General features: G+C 37.9%; 2 protein-coding genes across 2 annotated transcripts in view; both read left to right on the forward strand.

Annotated features, from left to right (window-relative positions):
- The first annotated feature begins 10,371 nt into the window (after positions 1–10,371).
- LOC128740583 (uncharacterized) lies at positions 10,372–11,191 on the forward strand. Its single transcript, XM_053836142.1, has 3 exons — positions 10,372–10,389; positions 10,579–10,819; positions 10,884–11,191. The coding sequence occupies exons 1-3, from the start codon at positions 10,372–10,374 to the stop codon at positions 11,189–11,191; spliced, it is 567 nt and encodes a 188-aa protein (XP_053692117.1).
- A 1,589-nt stretch (positions 11,192–12,780) lies between these two features.
- Positions 12,781–21,715, forward strand: part of LOC128741774 (MAGUK p55 subfamily member 7) — a 57,428-nt gene continuing 48,493 nt past the window's right edge. The window contains exon 1 of the mRNA XM_053837805.1: positions 12,781–12,928. The gene's annotated coding sequence lies outside the window, so the exon portion shown is untranslated. The remainder of the gene's footprint in view (positions 12,929–21,715) is intronic.

Consider the following 21,715-nt stretch of genomic DNA (forward strand, 5'->3'; position numbering starts at 1 on the left):
TCATCACATTTTACGAAACTGACATTCTCTAGTGATTATTGCGCTTCTACGCTTAAAATTATGGTGACCCAACCATGACTACTCAAGTGGCCCGACCTGTGCAAATAGCGCTTTTCCAGTATTTTACCTTAGCCTTCCCAAACACCTTACTGGAGGGGATTTTTCTATAGTCTTCGTGTGCAGCATAACACACTTCATACATTTTCAAAATTTATCTCGATAATTGCATTTCATGAATCATTTCTTGAAGAAAAGTTCATCACGCCTGGAAAACTTTTTTTCTAAGATTTAGTCACTAAATTCAGTACGGATGTTTTGAATACACGATTGAAACTCACAATATTAAGAAAAGTTAGCTGTCACAGTAAGAAGTTTTACAATGGTTGTATCATAGATATCATGAGTTACTAAAACTGTAAAATCCTAATGGCCCGACCATAACAGTGGCTCGACGATAACGACAATACCCTATATAAGCACGTGTTATTCCTCATATTAACTATTCTGATTAGATATATATAATATATATCTCACTGAAAGCAAATAATTCACCAAAAGTAAAAAATAAATTATACCGATTTTGTCAGCTCCCGATTTTGTCTATCCCCGCTTTTGTCTACCCCCGATTTTATCAGCTTTTTATCCTGATTTTGCCAGCCTATAAATTTTGCTTAACTTTTGTACTTTTAAACATGATTTATAATTCTTTTCAGCCTGCTTGAAGCTGTTCTGATTCTCTGCGGAGAGTTTTTGTGCCTTCTTGCGAGTTATTTGGGGCCAACATTAGGGTATGTTTATAGTAAAAGTTCTATAGTTCCTGAACAAGCATAGATAGAGGTATCCTATAATCAGCAATGTTGTGTATTTTTACTATTTGTACAACTTTGTAAAACAGAAAAAAGTCATACAACAACTACAAAAACAGCTAAAATAGAAAAACTACTTTTACGTTTTTTCATTTATGAGAAATAGGATTTTTCTATCTTTGCTGAAGAGATAGAAGGTTGCTGTCTTCAGCAAAAAGTTTTGTTATAATATTCTGTAAAACTTTGCGGAACACATCAATGTGTTATATTGAAACTGAAGAAAAATAAATTTTTAATTGTACGTTTAGAGGAATCGATCAAAAATTGAATTCCACTGGACGATAGAACTTTCAATTTTAAGAAACTCTTCCAAAGGTTTCATAAACCTAAAACCAAGTTTTCCCGCTTAAAGCTAATACGCACCAAAAGAGGTTTTGGACCAGTGTGCTGTGCCCGGTTCATTGAGCTTTCGGTTGACCAATTAAGGGGTAAAATTTAATTTTCAGTAGAAGTTTTCGATATTGCAAGGTCTTTAGTCTTGAATTTTGAAAAAAATTTCGAAAAAAATTTTTCCCGGTTTTGTCAGTTTCCCGATTTTGTCAGCCCAAAATTCAACATGGGGCTGACAAAATCGGAACATTACTGTATTATACTTTGCAGTGAAACTATGGCACCTTGCTCACCAAATCCATGCAGAGATTATTGTTAGAAGTTGGCCGGCTTGAGTTGGCCATTAAAAAACAATTTTGTTAGTTGTATAAAACTAAAAGGAAATTAAAATAGCAATTTTATTTTGACGTATTTCTCGCCAAAAGTAAATCGTGCCGAAATCTAACAGGAACCAACTGATCAATATCACCGGTACTCTGTATTGTACCACTGAAATCATAAACCGGAGAATGTTTGCTTCGGAAAATCACACTGACGTCGACCAACATCGATCCTAAGATCCAATTGGAGTTTAAAGGCAGTTACGCTCACATTACAGCCAGTGTCTAAGGTATCCATTGCCGGTTACCTGTGATACCTATTGGAAAGGACCCTTCAGCATTAGTAGCTGTGCGGCAGATCATTAGAAACGCGTACGATACAAACAATCGTTTATTACTAAATAAGTATTAAATCGCTCATACTGTTAGATAATATTTTTTTATAGATTTGGTATACCTACGTCTAAGCAATTTTTAGAATTAGTTCGGAACAATTAGCGGTACTTGGGTTACGTTAGATCATTCCAGTCTGAGTAATAATGTTGAAGTCTACAAAACAGTTCAAAACGCATTCTGAAACTGTATTTGTGAGTCGCGTCATTCATGTATCGTCCTATTTTTTCTACACAAACACAGACTATTCAGACAGTTGCCTGAATGAAAGTAAAAGCAAAAAAACAGCACATACATAATTTCAAATCGTTAGAGCTTGCACACATCACCACCGACGAAAGAGAAAGAAGCAATAACAATAATTGCCTTCGTACGTGTGCAATTATATGAGTGTTTTTACGTGAGCTTCTATTCTCCGTACCGTTCAATTCAACGCAAACACTGTCCACTGTCCCTACTGCTTACTCATGTGTAGGTACTTGCTGTCGGAATGTCAAATGCCACCACAACACTACGGTGCGCCATGATCATCACAGCACAGCACCGTGTTGATGATCTTTCAACTGCTCCTTGCGTCAGTGTCTCAGTGGCCCACCGATCGTTGGACGAGATTCCTACGGCCCATCGGCGACGAACACTTCAACGTAAAGCACGGTATTTTATTATTCGCACAAAACACCAAGTAAGCCCACTACACTTCTGCAACCACTTGTTGTCTTGTTGTCCTATTTGAACAATCTTTGCCTGACCCACCTCACCGCAGAGTGTGCCGGAAGGCCACCGATAGGCTTCGTCTAATGACAATTGACAACGCTGCATAATAATTCAAGGGCAACCATCGTGTACGGATGATGAGGGCAAATGATTTCACCGTCTCACAATTTTTAGTCGAAAATTCCACAAAACAGAAGAGTTCTTTGTTTTTGGAAGCGTTAGAATGTACACAAATCCAAAACAACAAGCAGGAAAAAACTAATATGGCATTCCCGGGCACAATTTCAGCGACGCACAAATTATTATTATTTATTCTGCCTTTTTACCGAAGAACACTTCAACAACTGTGAAGAACCCTGCCAACCACTTCACCGCAGACGAGAGCAAGTTACGAACTGATTTGTACAGGTACAAAGCCGTAGATTGCCGGCTCTGATCCGTTTTATGACGGCGACAGAGACGGCCACGAATGCGCATGTGTGAGAAAAAAGGACATTTGACGAGGGGTATAGTTCGGAAACTCGAAATGAGGATGAAAATAAAGGAAGAAAACTCCCAAAGGTGGTTGAATTTTTTGAACATTCCCACGGTAGCTTAGCTAAGTTTGGTTTAATATTAATTAAGGCTTTTGCTGATCACTACAGGGTCCTAAAAAAGGAAAAGACTTCTGTTGATTAAAGATGTAGGATTTAATTGCACATAGCAGCAGTTCGTTCACCGGAAAAACAATTCTAATTGTCTCTTGCATCAGAAGCACATCGCATCAATTAGCTAAGCATTTAACTACATCAAATCATCATTTGTCTTAACTTTCGTAAATGCAGGAAATAAGCAACTCATAAACGATAGGACTCCTCCCCCACTTAAAGTGTCATTAACGGTAGCTTATTCACCCCGCAAAACTCTCTAGCGCTAGACACCGCAAATCCTAGACAGCCCAGTGGTCAGGCCGGTTTTGCGGACGAACAGGTAGGCACATTAAAGTTACTAGGTACCTACATAGTGATATTCGCGCGTTGTATTAGCTTCTTTCGCTTCGCCGCCACCCGGCAGCGGTTGTACTCTACGGTGTGCGGCGTGAGCGCGCTACGTACAGCACGATCGTTCGAGAAAGGAGGTCAATTTCATTACAATTACGACTTTGAACATGTTTTGCTTGCGCTTACCAATGCCATCATTTTTTTTGTGTGTCGATGCGTTGTTCAATCCTACCTACCCGTCTAATGCTGCGAATCACCTTGTAGTAGGAATAATTTAAAGGGTCCACCGAGAGGTTTTCCTTTGTTTTGTAACGTCAATTAGAAGGCGCCTATTTATTGCATTTATGTTTTTGCTGAGAAGGAGAGGGCAGGATAGAAAGCTTGTTTTCTACGCCACGTTTAAGTTAGAAGGAAGTAAAATCTAACAAGGCAGTCATAGTGGTGAACTTTACTTATCGTATTCGTAGGAAAGTTAGAACAGAGAGAACAGATATCTTAGATAAAGCACAAATTTACATAGTAAGACTGATATTATCTCTTGATCGGGACTACTAATATTTTAGCGAAACAAAGGGGTAAGACAAATTACACGTTTCACAATGATTTTGTGAAAAAAAATATTGCCGAACGAATGCCTGTTGTCTGTAGCCAGACCAAAACAAAATCGTCAAAATATTGATTGTATAATTTTCTGATTGACCAAATTATCGATAGGTTGTTAGTTGTGAATGTGCTTGGTCGATGATGGCAGCTTCGTCGTTCATTTACTAATAATGAAACAAAACATTTGCGTAGAGTTCGATCGAAAAGTGGTTCAAGTTCGAAACTTTTGCCTACTTTGCGAAACTGAAATTGTGTTGGCGCCAAAGTCTATTTTGAGACGATACTAAATTGTCGATTGATTGTGATTCATGTGAGTTACTTGTCACGATCTTGGGATCAGTTTTTGCTTTTAGGTATATAGGTATGACATCAATTTCGATATCTTCGAAGTTACTATTGATATGACTACTTTGCATTCACTTAAAACTTGCAATAGCAAGTTCCGCTGAGTTTTCTACTGTTATTCTTTGCCAGGCACTAAATCACTCTGTTATATTTTAAATTAATCATTCACACCAGAAAAAATCAGAGATTTGGAAGCATCCGGTTCCCCGCTGTTTCCAGTCTTCAAGAGTGGTGTTCGTTTAAGTGTCGGAAACTACCATGATATTAGCAATTTACCTTTCGCATCAATTCTTTTTGATGAAATAATAAGTGCACCTTAACTCTCAGAACTTAATGCTACATTTGTTCTGATCAAAATGTTTTCAAGTTTGGCCACTTTATAACAACGAGTATTTTAAACTTAACATCTATTTGTTAATTCCATTAGATTTAAATGGATGTTGTATACAACGATTTAAAAATTATGTTCGACTGCATCGTATCGTGATAACTTTTTTCAGGTGAATTTTCGGTCAATTGTTTTGTATTTTTGTGATAAGTCGTCCAAGTGACACTTATCTTACGGTTATCAAACTAGCTGGATGTGCCACAAGGCACTAACATGGGATATTGGGACTACTTTTATTCGTATTAATCTTTACTGACGCTGCAGCTGCTCAACGAATTAGATGCACTGGCAGTACTTATGATATTAAACTTGAGTTCTGTACGTCTGCATTCTATTCGGATCTGAGCTTTTCGTTGCAAATTTTCCTAGCGTCTCGATAATATGGTTTCGACATGGTGCTCGCGTGTAAGTTCATGCCCCAAGGTCTATGTTTAACAACATATAAGTTAGTCAATCCGCTTGGCTGTAGAATCTGCGTGATTCATAACGACACGAGTGCGTTTCCGAAACACGCTTAGCAAATAATCCAATCCACGGTATGTAGCTTTGGTCAGTCGCTACATACCATATAGCCAACTTTTAAAACTTCATTTAATTTGTTAGTATCATAAGCGACCTCAGCAAGGCAAGTTTAAGGTTTATTATTACTTTTTACAAGTTTGGTAAATAAAGGCACACCATTTTATACAATTTTACTGATTCAAATTATTGTTTGAATGATAAATTTGAAAAAAATCAGAGGAGTTGTATACAAGTGTGGTCCCTCACAGGGACTAATTGGCCTTGAAATACCTAGCGACGGTGCTAATATGTGCTCTTTAATTTGGCGATTTAAATTCAACTCTTCTATGACAAATTTTGATTGCCCTAATAAAGAATAATTGACTTTAAAATACTTGACGATAACGATTCTATTGTGCTTTTCTATTTGAACAAGGAAAATAACATGTTATTTAAGGTCGGAATTTTATAATCATTATGCCATGTACCCCACGAATTATCCGATATAGTAATAACTAATAACAGCGTCCCCATCCAGCCAGCATTTTTTATGTATATAAAAGTTAAAAATCAGAACTAGGTACAGATACGGGAAAGCAAAAGCCTCGGTGCTACATTCCGTTATCGAAACTTGAGCTTCTGTTTTTATACGACAGACATCAGAACCAGCTGTTAGAGTGCAGGACAATTGCAGGGCCAGTTGCTACGATCCTATTGACTCTAACAGCCTCTCCCAGTCGAGATTCGAACATACGACGACTGGCTTGTTAGGCCAGCGTCATACCTCGAAGCCAACTGGGAGGCCTAGCTAGGTACAGATATGCATGCTAATAAATCATATTTGATGTGCAAAGCTGATATATCCGTACTATTTTGGAGGCGATATACGTGATGACGAATAAATATACTCCTTTCATCTATATAAGTAGTTATATGCGACAATATCCGATTAAACTCGACTCGCTCCGCACTGCTATTCAATTCTGTGCTGAATACCGTATGTATGTCAGTTATTATCATTTTATTCAATTAAAAATCAAATTGGGCGTATTTTATTAAGCTTTAGTTGTGATTCCGAATTTGTTAAGAATTATTTACGATAATTTTCGAACATTTTTACGATTTAGTGCTGGCTGGGTCATTTACTATGCACAATTTTGGCTATGGTCGTATTCAATTTTTTTAAATCTTCATGCATAAATTTGTTCGTTCTGAAAAGAACGGTTTTTGTTAATTGATGAGATTGTTGAGAATCCCATAATTTGTTCAATTGTTCGTCGTTACGGGAGGCTAGCTGAAAATGTTATGGGTTGATTCTAGTCTTCTTGTTGTCACGAGCGGCATAACGTCCAGTTCCAATCATTCACATACTTAATCAAGAATGATGAAAAGACGCGTTCAGCGTAATTGCTCTTTCGCATCAAGTGATAAAACGGCCTGCGGGCATCCGATACTAGCACGAATTAAACAATGCTTTGCCATTCCCTTTGTGCCGTATCCTGAGAAGTTGAAATGATTTTTCGACCTAGTGCCAGCTACCAGCTTACCTCTTGTTACATACCACAAAAACAATCGATGTAAAGGTTCGGTTTCACAAGTAATGAAATGACAAAACTCAAAAATGGGACGGACTAAAATTGTACCCGAAATGTGTTTGAATAAAACAAGAGCTACCTTTCCGCAATGCTATAAGTTGCTGCGGAGTAAGTCATCGCAAATTATCGGAATGGCACCGGAAACCAGCGGAAAGAGATCATAGTTTTTCCAATACATCATTTTGTGTAAAACCCGTACCTGATATGATATGCCACTACAGTAGAGAATTCAAAACTATTTAATAAAAGCGCACTCTTATTGAAAATTTTGCTTCGTCTTTTTTCTTTCTCTACTGCCCATGGATGCATAGTTGACGTAAAAACCAAAATGACTAAAATGTACTTTTTCGGTCCTACACACTCTTAACTATGTTGTTCACATGTCCAATACTCAAACAACATATGTTTGTTCGAAAATATTCGAGAAATTTAGGAAAATTGAGTTACTCTTCTATTGGTTTCACGTAATGCTAATGGTTGCGTAATTTCCCGCATAATCAATCAGCATAGTAACCTATTTGTTTTTGTAGCTTTACGCTACAAACTTGGGAAAAATCGTTAAAAAAACAGTCTGTTTATTCACATAAACTGGCGTTCGCATTTTTTAAACACAATAAATGAGGAATGAATCATTAACCCCCTTCAGTTCGGTTTTGATTAATAAACTCTACTAAATTGACAGATTATTCGATTGAAAAAGTTTATAGCAAAGATTATATGGCTTTAAACGTTTTTCACAATAAAAATGCGTTTTCTCAACAATCATGGTGCTGGTAGTTACGTCGACTATGCATCCATGGGCAGTCTAGTGCGCTGGCTTGGCCTTAAGTTGACCAACAATATGTCCAGAAGATGATGGAAGGTATTCGAAGAAAAGTTCGTAACTTCATCAAATCAATTCGGAATAAATTGTTTGACATTTTTTTATGCAAAAGCAATAAATTACCGTTATTTTTACTACTCAATGTTTCTCTTATGTCAAATCAAACCCGACATAGAGCTGATTTTATACATCCCTTGATATCAACGGAATCGAGCTTTAGTTCTTTTCTGTGGCACCACTTACAAAAATTAACGACTTTTTCATATTAGCTTATTATGTTGTCTTTCTGTAAAAAATTGGCCAGACGACCAGTTGTACTCAACGATCGTGGCACTGAAAAAGGAATATGCTAATTGCAGTTGCAGAGCCGTAGCACAGAAAAACAGATATAACTCTTGGAAGAAAAATCAACAAAAATGATCATACCTCACATTTTACCTGAACACTAGCACCATCTATGATCGATATCCTCAAATATAAAATAGCAGCAGGTTTAACCTCCGAACTAGCAAGTAGTTTTTACGGGGCACTCCTTTTCTTTTGTTCAAAAGCACCACTTTGACCAAAACGAAGACATTCCCAACAAACGATAAATTTGAAATGACTGTTACAGCGTGCGTAGCATGGGACATTGAGTGTTATGTCTGTTTGTCTGTGGCCGTAGCGTGACATCGTTACGCCCTTGGCGAAGACCCGATATAGCACTGGCTCGTTTCTTAAATTCGTATTCCTTCCAAGTTTATTATTTTTGATAAAGTTTTAAACAACCGCCAGGTTCAAAACCTGCACTAAATTCTAGGCATTTTTTATCAGATTTCGTTCCAAATTTTGTAGCAGATTGGAACAGATTTGGACTAGATTCTGGAACAGATTTTAAACCACATTTTTATCAGATTTGGACTAGTTTGGGATAATATTTTAAACCACTGTTTTGATCAAGTTTTGGACAAGATTCTAGACATGGACCAGATTGTGGACGTTGCCTCAATTCTGGACTATCCAATTTATATTTATCCGATTTTGAACCACCAATCAGATTTTGGATCAAGTTTTGAACCAAATTCTAGACCTGGACCGTATTTTGAACTTAGATAGATTGACAACGCTTTTATCAAATTTTGTTTCAGTTTTGAACTAGATCTTGGACCAGAAGTAGGACTCCATTTTAATTAGATTTTGGCCATATTTTGGACCACATTCTAGACCACAACCAAATGTTGGACCTCCATCAGATTCTAGGCCAGATTTTAGACCACATTTTTAGCAAATTTGGACCAGATTTTGGATAATATTTTAAACCAAATTGTTGTTCAAATTTTGGAGCAGATGCACATGTAGGACCAGATTTTGAGTCTGGATCAGATTCTGAAACACATTTTTAAATCAAATTATGGACCAGATTCTCAAATTGGGTCAGATAATTAACCAGCAACCAGATCTTGAATCAGGTTTTGAATCTGGATCATATCTTTGACCTGAACAATATTGTGGATCACATTTTTTATCAAGTTTTGTTTCAGATTTTGGAACAGATTTGGACTAGTTTGTGGGCCATGTTTTGGACCATTTTATTAGATTTTGGATGTTTTGGGTTTTATTAGATTTTGAATCAGATTCAATACCTGGTTCAAGAGCATCGTAGCGTAACATTGTGGTGGCCTTGGCGAAGACCCAATTTGGCGCCCCCTCGTTTCTTAAATCAGTGTTCCTTCGGAGTTTAATGTTTTGAATTAGACTGTCATAAACGGTTCGTATAACTCCCTATTTATATCCAGTACTTCGCTATACTCGAGTAATTTACTTTTGGCGCTTCCTAGAGCTAGCACCCTTGGTGGGGGTCAGTCTAGCCAACAGTACTCTCATCAAAATCCAATAGTGTCAGCTCCTCAAATCAGTTTGCTCGAAAATTGCACGGTGGTGACAGAAAACTTCAGAAAACTTCAGAAAACTCCGGAATGTTCTATCTCACGCAAGTTTTTTGAAAAACTTTTGTTTTGTTCGTCAGTTCCAGTTTGTACACTTTTAATTAGAATGTACCATGAAGAATGAACAGAATGTGTAACTAATTTAAAAATATTTTCCACTCGAGAAATCAAACAAAAACTTACATTCATCCGATGTAATTATGTCTCTCAAGGCGAGAATTGGAAAAAAATTAATGCTACAATAACTGAGGAAACTAAACAAATTATCGAATTGAAGGTCTCCTCGCTTGTGCTTTCTGAGTCGGCAGTAAAGCATCAAACTACTCAACGGATTTAAGTACCTACATAATTATTAATTGATGTGAATTGTTGTAGCCACACTCTGTCAAAACAACGATCGATAGAAGCCTTTAATAGCATTACTGAAATTTCCAACTCTAAAGGTCACATTGATCTTCGTTTTTCCACTGTCATTAATAATTGTGATGGTATGCATGCTGATCGACAAGCTAGAGTGATAAACGTCATTCACTCAACGGGGAAATACATTCCGATTTTCAGGTAACCAACAGCAACAAAGAAAGTAGAATGAAATGCGTACGAAAGGTAATTGCAAATGCAATGTCACCGAGCTAGTCTGTCCCAAATGTGCACTAGTTCTTGAGAAGCGGTGAAAGGAATCGGATCGCAAGCGTTTGTGACGATAACTTTTTTTTTCAAAATGGTATTCTAGATTGCAATCAATGTTAATAAACATGATTTTTATTTTAATTGTGATTAATTGATTTCTTATAGAACTCTAAAAGGCTAGTGTACATCTGTGTGTGGTTGGCCATCTACATCCACGCAAGCAGCTCACTTCCGCTACTGGATTACTTTAGTTCAGACCCAACTGAGTCGAGGGCCATGTCTAGTGACGACGCTGAGAACTCCACAGCTGTAGCAGAGGTTGATCCGACTGACGATGGCGCTAGCACTGCGTTGATTCGTTATGATACCGTTATGCCAGTGTTAAAAGTTGTACTAACACCAATTGGTGAGTATCGATCCGATTAATCCGACCAATCGTGAAAATTTTCCTAAACTCAAACCTCCCACAGGTCGCATGTTCCAACCGATTATCGAACAATGGCTGGCGGATCGTTTCGGACCGTACATCGACTCGATCGGTCGCGCAGTGGAAGGCATTTCACGGTACGCCACGGATAATTTCTCCTTCCAAACGGGAGACACCTACTACACGAAGCATGACCTGCTGGACGGCTATGGGTACAACTCGCTCATCATAACGCTGGCTTCCGGTCGTACATTCACCATACTGACGCACAAGTCCAACCGTAAGATGAACATCCTGGACGAGTTCCCTCACCTGACGGAAGCACTGAATGAGGTTCGCAATCTGAACTGAGAACGAAGACTGAATTGAGTAGTGATTAGCGAGGATGTGAATATTTAATATTTATTTATTTATGGATGACAATAAAAATTAGTACAAAAAATATAAAATAACATCCTTTACTGCCTTATATTCCTTTTTAACAAAACAAAGATCCATATTTTTATTCACAGGTATTCATTATCTGAATTCCATGTGAATCTTTTTTTGATTTTAAATATGTTTAAGCATATTTTATCATCGTTGTAATAATACCAATTTTATCTTCGACGTTCCATTTTATTTATTTCAGTTTTCAAAACACCTAGAGATTTTGTGTTGTTTTATTCGGTTTTTTTTTCAATCAATTTCTAGAAATTTCTGGATTTACAAAATCTCTCAGTTTTCATTCACCGCAGTTATAGACGGTTATAAACTTGACCGCACGATTCCATTGGCGCTGTTTTCGCATCATTGCAGTACCCTCTATGGCTCACATGAAAAATCACAACCTCACGCAGGCGCACTCTACAAGACACCACTGACAGCTGCTTTGCTCTCCTCAGTTCGGTTCGAAAACGCACACACTCACTCACTATGCTGCTGCAATGCTCAGCACAATTTACACCAATGTTTTCCTATCGCCCGTTCTACCCCCTAAAGCATTAAGCAAAATATCTGTCGTGCTGCAGTTCACTTTCGCCACTCAGGCTAGCTCACTAGCTCACTAGTCCACTGTCAACGAGTGACGACCGACGACCGACAGTCGTCGGTGAGGTGGAATGCACTTTTCTGTTTCAGTTCTCATGCAGTCATCATTCTTAACCATCAGTTTTCTCAGCTACGCAGCATAAATATACTAGATTTTCCGACCTTAGTCAGTCACTGACTGGCTGCGGACTGGTGATCTCGTGTGTGTACCTTCCCTGCTGTCTGTCGTCGGAAGCGCTCTGGCGCCGAGAGAGCTGCTACCAAAAATAAAAAGTGAGATGATATTTAAGTAGCAAAACCGCAGTGAAAATGTGCTAAAACAGAAAAAACGAAAGACGGAAAACTTTCTACTCCTTTTTATTCTATTTATGGTGATCTGAATTCTACCAGTGTCAAATATTTTCTCGCTCTGATAGGCTGAAAGTTTGAGAAAGACGAAGAAGAAAGTGTTGGTGAAAAGTGTCATCGTAGCTGATTTACATCAAAAGAAGGAAAAGTTTTTCTCCAAGTCTACAATCGAAAACAGGCAAGCGAATTGATTTTCGTACGGCAATCCTGCCTTCACGCTAGCGCTGGTGCTGGTGCTGGTGTGTGGTTTCTATTGGCAGCCCATGACAGACGACAGCCAGCGTGACAAGCACGGGGAAGGACGACAGTCTACCCTTGCAGCGACGACGGTCGGTGGCTGCTGCTGATAACACGAGGGGACGGGTTTATTGATCAGTTTTCCCGTTTTCGCTATGTATGTACATACTTGCAGTTAGTCAGGTTATATTTTTCTCGTTAGTTCCTTACTTGCTTCTGCTGGCTGACGTTTGTCTCCGCTGCTGTGTTGACTTTTATGCTTCCGACGTGTCCGTTGTGTTAGAGAAGTGTGTTGGAGTGTGAAATCGAATCTCAGGTTCATTTGGCTTACGTGTGCGACGACGAGTTTTCGTGTTAAAAATAAACGAAATGTGAAAACAAGGACGACATACGGCGGCGTGAAAATAAATGTATGCTCTGCTGGCTGAAGCATAGGGAAGCAGACTCAGAAATCGTGTCTCGCCAGTCTATAAGGTCAAATATAATAACAAAGATTGCAACAAGCTAAGGTATCCCACTTTGGAGGTGGGATGAGGGTGGCAGTCAGTCTGAGGCGGAGGACCCTTATTCTTGGGAATGTACTGGCATTTCGATGCATAAATAACAGACAAAGTTAATCACAACTGTTGATACATCGATATGATTTACATACATACATCAGATTGCTTTTCAACTGTTACTTCATCCCTGTAGGGTTCAATCTGCAATGTTTTGACGTAGGTCTGTGTATTACGGGAAGGTAGGGGTCACGCCAAAATTCAGTGGACTCTCGGAAAAGTTAACTCTCTGAAAAGATAATTGTTCAGAAAAGTTAAGCGAATATTAGCTCTCAGGCAACACTTTAAAAAATTAATTTTTGTCTTACGTTTTCTGAGAGTTTGAATTTATTGGTTGTCCAAACGTTCGTCCACAAACGTGTGTTTACCTTCTATCTATATTTCTCATTTTTCGGTTGATTGTCGCCTTTCCACAGTTTCATACAGAGTTGCATCATAATCGTTTACATCGAAATTTTCCAGTTCATCCAATCAATCATTCTTTGTATCAGACCTCCATTTCTAAAATATTTTTTTTATTTTTATGCTATACATATTAATCACTGTATTAAAAGCCTGCCTAACATAGGCCCACGTTGACCATGCGAATTTTCCGATTTTCTTGCTCATTTCAAAAAGCCAAAACGCTCAGTAAATAAACATTCGGCAAATTAACATAAAAATAATACAAAAACAATGCGAAAATAGCAAAAAAATAATCGACCAAGTAGGTCGATACTGACATTAAAAAATTTAATGACACGCTAGTAGCATACAAATTATACAATAACGAGACACAAATCTATACCTATAAAGAAGGATTTCTATCTGTCTGTCTGTCTGTCTGTCTGTCCGTATGTTCCTTATAGAATCGAAAACTACTGAACCAATCGGCATGAAAATATGCATGTAGAGGTTTTTCGGGGCCAGGAAAGGTTTTAGTGATGGTTAGAAACCCCTCCCCCCACTAAGAGGGGGGGGGGGCTCCCATTCAAATGAAACACAAATTTCTGCATAATTCGACAACTAATCAAGCAAATAGAACAAAATTTGGCATGTGGGTGTTTTCGGTGACAAGAATTTATTCTACGGTAAATTGAGACCCCTCCCCTTTTTATAAGGGGAATTATAACTCCTCTCCTCTTTAAAAGGGGGGCTTCCATACAAATTTCCTCATAACTCGAGAACTAATCAAGCAAATGGAACCAAATTTGGCATGTGGGTGTTTTTGGAGACAAAAATTTTTTCTATGATGAATTGGAACCCCTCCCCGTTTTAGGAGGGGGGATCCTATACACATGAAATACAAATTTTCTCATAACTGAAGAACTAATCAAGCAAATGGAACAAAATTTGGCATGTAAAAGTTTTCGAGGGCAAAAATATTTTCTTTTGTGAATAAGGACCCCTCCCCACTTTAAGAGGGGGGGCTCCTATACAAACGAAATACAAATTTCCTCATAACTCGAGAACTAATCGAGCAAATGGAACAAAATTGGGCACGTGGGTGTTTTCGAAGACAAAATTTTTTTCTATGATGAATTAGGACCCCTCCCCACTTTAGGAAGGGGGGATCCTATACAAATGAAATGCAAATTTCCTCATAACTCGAGAATTAATCAAGCAAATGGAACCAAATTTGGCATGTGAAAGTTTTCTAGGGCATGAATATTTTCTATGGTGAATTAGAACTCCTCCCCACTTTAAAAGGGGGGGGCTCCTATACAAACAAAACACAAATTTCCTCATAACTCGAGAAATAATCAAGCAAATGGAACCAAATTTGACATGTGGGTGTTTTTGGAGACAAAAATTTTTTCTATGATGAACTGGGACCCCTCCTCACTTTAGGAGGGGGGGCTCCTATACAAATGAAATACAAATTTTCTCATAACTCGAGAGCTAATCAAGCAAATGAAACCAAATTTGGCATGTGAAAGTTTTCGAGGGCAAGAATATTTTCTATGGTGAATTAGGACCCCTCCCAACTTTAAGAGGGGGGCTCCTATACAAATGAAATTCAAATTTCCTCATAACTCGAGAACTAATCAAGCAAATAGAACCAAATTTGGCATATGGAGGTTTCTGGAGGCAAAAATATTTTCTATGGTGAATTAGGACCCCTCCCAACTTTAAGAGGGGGTGCTTCTACACAAATGAAATACAAATTTCCTCATAATTCGAGAACTAATCAAGCAAATGGAACCATATTTGGCATGTGGGTGTTTTTGGAGGCAACCATTTTTTCTATGATGAATTAGGACCCCTTACCTTTTTAAGAGCGGGGGGGGGCTCTCATACAAACGAAATCCAAATTTCCTCATAACTCTAGAACTAATCAAGCAAATGGAACCAAATTTATCATGTGGGTGTTTTTGTAGGCAAGAATATTTTCTATGGTATATTTTCTATGGATTTCCCCACTTTAAGAGGGAACAAATTTCCTCTTATCTCGAGAACTAATCAATCAAATGGAACCAAATTTGGCATGTGAGAGTTTTAGATGGCAGAAATTTTTTCTATGGTGAATTACGACCCCTTCCCCTTTTAAGAGGGGAGCTCCCATACAAATGAAATACAAATTTCCTTATAACTTGAGAACTAATCAAGCAAATGGAACCAAATTTGGCATGTAGGAGATTTTGGAGTCTTGAATTTATTTTACGATAGTTAGAGACCTCTCCCCAGTGGTAGGGGGATATGGACTCTCATACAAATAAAACAGAAATTTTTGCGAAACTCAAAAACTAATCGAACTCGAGAAATTCGAGACTCTTCCATAAAACATTTGTCAATACAGGACCACAAAAACTATCTATAGTAACACTAGATCATTCAGGACGAGACGATCGCGAGTGTTGCCGGTGACCCGCCGTCGGAAGCGCCGCTCACTGGGGGGCTTGCAAAACTCGAGATTGTGACAAAGATCATCCGAGATTCATGATTTATGTACAACACAGGTTAATTTGTGGCAGTACGAAGTTTGTCGGATCAGCTAGTGACATATAAATGATACAATGAATGATAGAAAGAAAGGTATTAAAACGATACAAAAGTAATAGAGAAATTACTCCAAAACGTTACAAATACTGTTCAAACATGGCACAAAATGTTATGAAATGAAGTATACAAAAATAACACGATTATAAAACAATAAAACTCAAAAAGTACAGAAATAAACACACGCATGGAAGGAGTAAACGTACTTTTGTAAAGAACGAAAACAAAATGAACTGGAAAAATTATGCATAAAAAATAATTTACTAGTAAGTAAATCTCGGACACGATTGTGAGGAATGTGCTGCTGAAGCAACAAATGCTCTTCATTGCCAGTTCCCCCTTGTTTATTCCCAGTTCATTTAATTTTCGTTCGTCATAAGAAAGTGAAAATAACTGACTGAAACTGAGTGAAAAATGTGACACAAAAACGTTAAAAAATGGCAACAAAATGATTCAAAAATATTACACAAGTTTATTTGGCCCAATGTTTCAAGTTATACGTGCGCTATTTTTAATTATTAAAAAAATAATGTAAAACATCGTTTTTGGAGCACCTATGGATGGCCCCCAAAACACAAATGGTGGAATTACGAATGGCCGAAATACAAAAGGTCGAAATAATAAATGACATAATAGATTTGATGACTGAATCACAAATGGCCGAATATTATATTTGCGCTAGGCATAACGGACATCTGGCATAATGGAAGACAAGCATAAGGCCATTACAAATATTTTTTGATCCTTCGGATACTGGGCAACTGAAGGGAGGGGGCGAAAAAAACAAAGAATTTTTTTTAATCACGCAAAAAAATTAAGATTTTTGACCATTCTTACTTGAAGATTAATCGTGAAACCCGAATCTATTCTTGCTCTTCATACAAACGTTATTATTTTCCATGCAAAAATCTTCCAAAATAGAGTCAAAATTAAACAAAAAATTTTTTTGCCGATTTTCGAAAATTACATTATTTGTACTTCCACTATCGTTTCGTACTGGAAGCGTTAACACTCTGTAAACTCTTTTTTCGAGTTCGTTAGGCTGTAAAACCCACAAATAATAGATTTTATACAACAAATTTTTGCTTAAGTTTAACCAATTTTGAAGGGCGGGAGGACAAAAAGCCTGGGTGCTAATTCCGTTATCGAAATTTGACCTTCTGTTTTTTTGCAACCAGCTGTTAGAATACAGGACAGTGCGGGGTCAGTACTACGATCCTACTGACTCTAACAGCATCTCCCAGCCGAGATTCGAACATACGACGACTGGCTTATTAGACTAGCGTCTTACCTCGAGGCCAACTGGGAGGCCAACCGGGGGGACAAAAACTTTCAAAATAATTTGCAATGGCCTAATGAACGGTAGGCATAACCCAAGTAACAAATCTAAAGCCACTTGGTTTTACTTGAATTTTATAAAAGTTTTATTGCGATATTACTCATTACCTCTGGTTTTATTGTGGTATTGCGCAATACCAAGAGATACGAGAATAAACACACTTATAGCTAGCTAGAAAACCATAACAAAACTGTTAATAAAGTAAATTTATTGTGGTTACTTATATTACCACGTTGAAACTTGTTGGCTGCACCACGTCTCTTATAAACTTACCGTAAGAGTGGCGTTGCAATACGAAATAGCGCACCAATCAAAATTGATCTTATCGCGGTTGCTTGTCAAACCGCAATAAATCTGTTAGTTTTATAGAGCCATTAAAAGGTAACACCCTGACCAAACAATTTTTTTTGCTGCTGTTATGAAGAATACTAAAGTTCAGCACCAAAATCATTTTTTATGCGAAGCCATATTGCCATATTCTAGTATTTTGTTTTAGCTCGCAAACAAAAAATGATCAAAGCAAAGTGTTATGCTTGAAAGAAAATTATTATCAGTCGGTTTTCCTGTCACAGGTAGCAACTAAAGTGATTTTGCTGCAAATTAAGATTGACTAACTCAATATATTTATTTCGTTAAAACAACCAGTTTTCGAAAATTGCAAAATTTCAGTGGCGCGTTGATTTTTCCCATCTATCATATCAATATGCACGATAAAATTAAATGCGCACATGCTGTAAGCCAACGAAATTGAAATTTATCGAATACTAGCTGACCCGACAAACTTCGTATTGCCACAAATTAACCTGTGTTGTACATAAATCATGAATCTCGGATGATCTTTGTCACAATCTCGAGTTTTGCAAGCCCCCAGTGGCCGGCGCTTCCGACGGCGGGTCACCGGCAACACTCGCGACCGTCTCGTCCTGAATGATCTAGTGTTACTATAGATAGTTTTTGTGGTCTTGTATTGACTAATGTTTTATGGAAGAATCTCGAATTTCTCGAGTTCGATTAGTTTTTGAGTTTCGCAAAAATTTCTGTTTTATTTGTATGAGAGTCCATATCCCCCTACCACAGGGGTGAGAGGTCTTTAACTATCGTAAAATAAATTCAAAACTCCAAAATCTCCCACATGCCAAATTTGGTTCCATTTGCTTGATTAGTTCTCAAGTTATAAGGAAATTTGAATTTCATTTGTATGGGAGCTCCCCTCTTAAAAGGGGAAGGGGTCGTAATTCACCAAAGAAAAAATTTCTGCCATCTAAAACTCCCACATGCCAAATTTGATTCCATTTGATTGATTAGTTCTCGAGATAAGAGGAAATTTGCATTTCGTTTGTATGGAAGCCCACCCTCTTAAAGGGGAGATGGGCCATAACTCGCTTTCTAAAGAAGAGAGGGGTCTCAATTCACCATAGAAAAAAATCTTGCGTCCAAAACCACTTACATGTCAAATTTGGTTCCATTTGCTTGATTAGTTCTCGAGTTATGAGGAAATTTGTTTTTCATTTGTATAGGAGACCCCCCCCTCCCTTCTTAAAATGGGGAAATCCATAGAAAATATATCATAGAAAATATTCTTGCCTACAAAAACACCCACATGATAAATTTGGTTCCATTTGCTTGATTAGTTCTAGAGTTATGAGGAAATTTGTATTTCGTTTGTATGAGAGCCCCTCCCTCTTAAAAAGGTAAGGGGTCCTAATTCATCATAGAAAAAATGGTTGCCTCCAAAAACACCCACATGCCAAATATGGTGCCATTTGCTAGATTAGTTCTCGAATTATGAGGAAATTTGTATTTCATTTGTGTAGAAGCACCCCCTCTTAAAGTTGGGAGGGGTCCTAATTCACCATAGAAAATATTTTTGCCTCCAGAAACCTCCACATGCCAAATTTGGTTCATTTTGCTTGATTAGTTCTCGAGTTATGAGGAAATTTGAATTTCATTTGTATAGGAGCCCCCCCTCCTAAAGTGGGAAGGGGTCCCAATTCATCATAAAAAAAATTTTTGTCTCCAAAAACACCCACGTGCCAAATTTGGTTCTATTTGCTTGATTAGTTCTCGAGTTATGAGGAAATTTGTATTTCGTTTGTATAGGAGCCCCCCCTCTTAAAGTTGGGAGGGGTTCTAATTCACCATAGAAAATTTTCATGCCCTAGAAAACTTTCACATGCCAAATTTGGTTCCATTTGCTTGATTAATTCTCGAGTTATGAGAAAATTTGCATTTCATTTGTATAGAAGCCCCCTTCCTAAAGTGGGGAGGGGTCCCAATTCATCATAGAAAAAAATTTTGTCTCCAAAAACACCCACGTGCCAAATTTTGTTCCATTTGCTTGATTAGTTCTCGAGTTATGAGGAAATTTGTATTTCGTTTGTATAGGAGCCCCCCCTCTTAAAGTGGGGAGGGGTCCTTAGTCACCATAGAAAATACTCTTGCCCTCGAAAACTTTCACATGCCAAATTTGGTTCCATTTGCTTGATTAGTTCTTCAGTTATGAGGAAATTTGTATTTCATGTGTATAGGATCCCCCCCTCCTAAAACGGGAAGGGGTCCCAATTCATCATAGAAAAAATTTTTGTCTCCAAAAACACCCACATGCCAAATTTGGTTCCATTTGCTTAATTACTTCTCGAGTTATGAGGAAAATTGTGTTTCTTTGGTACAGAAGCCCCCACCTCTTAAAGTGGGGAGGGATCCTAATTTACTATAGAAAATATTCTTGCCCTCGAAAACCTTCACATGCCAAATTTGGTTCCATTTGCTTGATTAGTTCTCGAGTTATGAGGAAATTTGTATGGAAGCCCCCCCTTTTAAAGAGGAGAGGAGTTATAATTCCCCTTATAAAGAGGGGAGGGGTCTCAATTTACCATAGAATAAATTCTTGTCACCGAAAACACCTACATACCAAATTTTGTTCTATTTGCTTGATTAGTTGTCGAGTTATGCAGAAATTTGTGTTTCATTTGTATGGGAGCCCCCCCCTTAGTGGGGGGAGGGGTTGCTAACCATCACTAAAACCTTTCCTGGCCCCAAAAAACCTCTACATGCATATTTGCATGCCGATTGGTTCAGTAGTTTTCGATTCTATAAGGAACATACGGACAGACAGACAGAAATCCTTCTTTATAGGTATAGATTCTATGGGATCTTTTATTATGGTCGCTATATCTAAACCAAATCGATCAGAATAATCTGACAGTAAAACTTTAACTTTGCTGCTCACGGATGTATTTTCAAGTTGATAAAGCTGGCGAACTTATTTAGCTTTTACCAGAGCGAAAAGCGAAAAGCTTTATTAAACTATGGCGATGGCTGTCAAGCAGCGAAAGCTTAACCGGCTTAATTACTGCTTTCAGCAGACTACTTGAGCTTATAACCTGATTCTTATAGAGGTTCTGAAAACATTCTGAAGAGTGGGCCACTTGGTCAGAAAGCAGTTTTATAGCGGTCATCAGAAAGTTCAGAAATTTGGAATTGTTACTTGAAAATGGACGATAGATATAATGTACGGAAAGCATAATGTATATTTACTATATATATAGTTCGGCGGATAGAAAACCAGGCGAATTGGCATCCCTGATTTATGAAATTAAATTTGAAATTATGGTGAAATGTGCAGGTTTTTACGAAAAATAATCACTGGCGGGTGTTGAAAATGACTAGTTCTATGAAAATAAAGTGTATTTTTTTAACATTACTCCTGCATTTTGGATTTTGAAAAGCTGTTGGCTCCGCTTTTGACGTTTATTTGGCTCCCGATTTTCTATCCGCCGAACTATATATACAGTAACTATAATAATGTATGGTAGGCATAATCAGCGTTGCCAACTGGTTTTTACAAAAATCTGGAAAACGGGAATAAAAATGTCAGGAAAAAATCTCGCTATCATTTGGCCCAATTCAACACAATGTTTGAAAAAGACGCTTTTCAAACTTTGTCTGATTAGGCATCAAAAAGTCTGGAAAATCCCGACAAATCTGGAAGGTTGTCAACGCTGGGCAGAATTGAAGTTAGGCAATCTGCTCTTAGCTGGCAAAAGGTCCAATCGTTTTAGTTTAAAAATAGCATTGCATATAGGGCAAATCGGATTACCTACGATTGGCCGAAACACAAATGGCCGAATCATGAATGGCCGAAACTTAAATGGACGAAATAACAAATGGTATAGTAAGGCTAATGGGAGGGGGCTCTGTAGCCGCAAGCTTACCGAGTCTGCTTTGACAAGCGAATGGTCGTGGGTTCAAATCTTAGTAGAATCAGGCCATTCGATGTCAAAGTGACTTTAACATGGGTTTATTCTCTGACCCCTCATCATCCTTCCTTCATGCTGAGTTCTACATTATCCCGAAGACGCTTCTTATGGTTAGTATACTGGTATG

The sequence above is a fragment of the Sabethes cyaneus genome, chromosome 3, assembly GCF_943734655.1.
Source record: "Sabethes cyaneus chromosome 3, idSabCyanKW18_F2, whole genome shotgun sequence".
NCBI lineage: Eukaryota > Metazoa > Arthropoda > Insecta > Diptera > Culicidae > Sabethes > Sabethes cyaneus.

Excerpts from the sequence above, each read along its gene's own strand:
- LOC128740583 (XM_053836142.1), top strand. Across the intron at positions 10,820-10,883 it reads AGTTGTACTAACACCAATTG|GTCGCATGTTCCAACCGATT; the intron begins GTGAGTATCGAT and ends AACCTCCCACAG.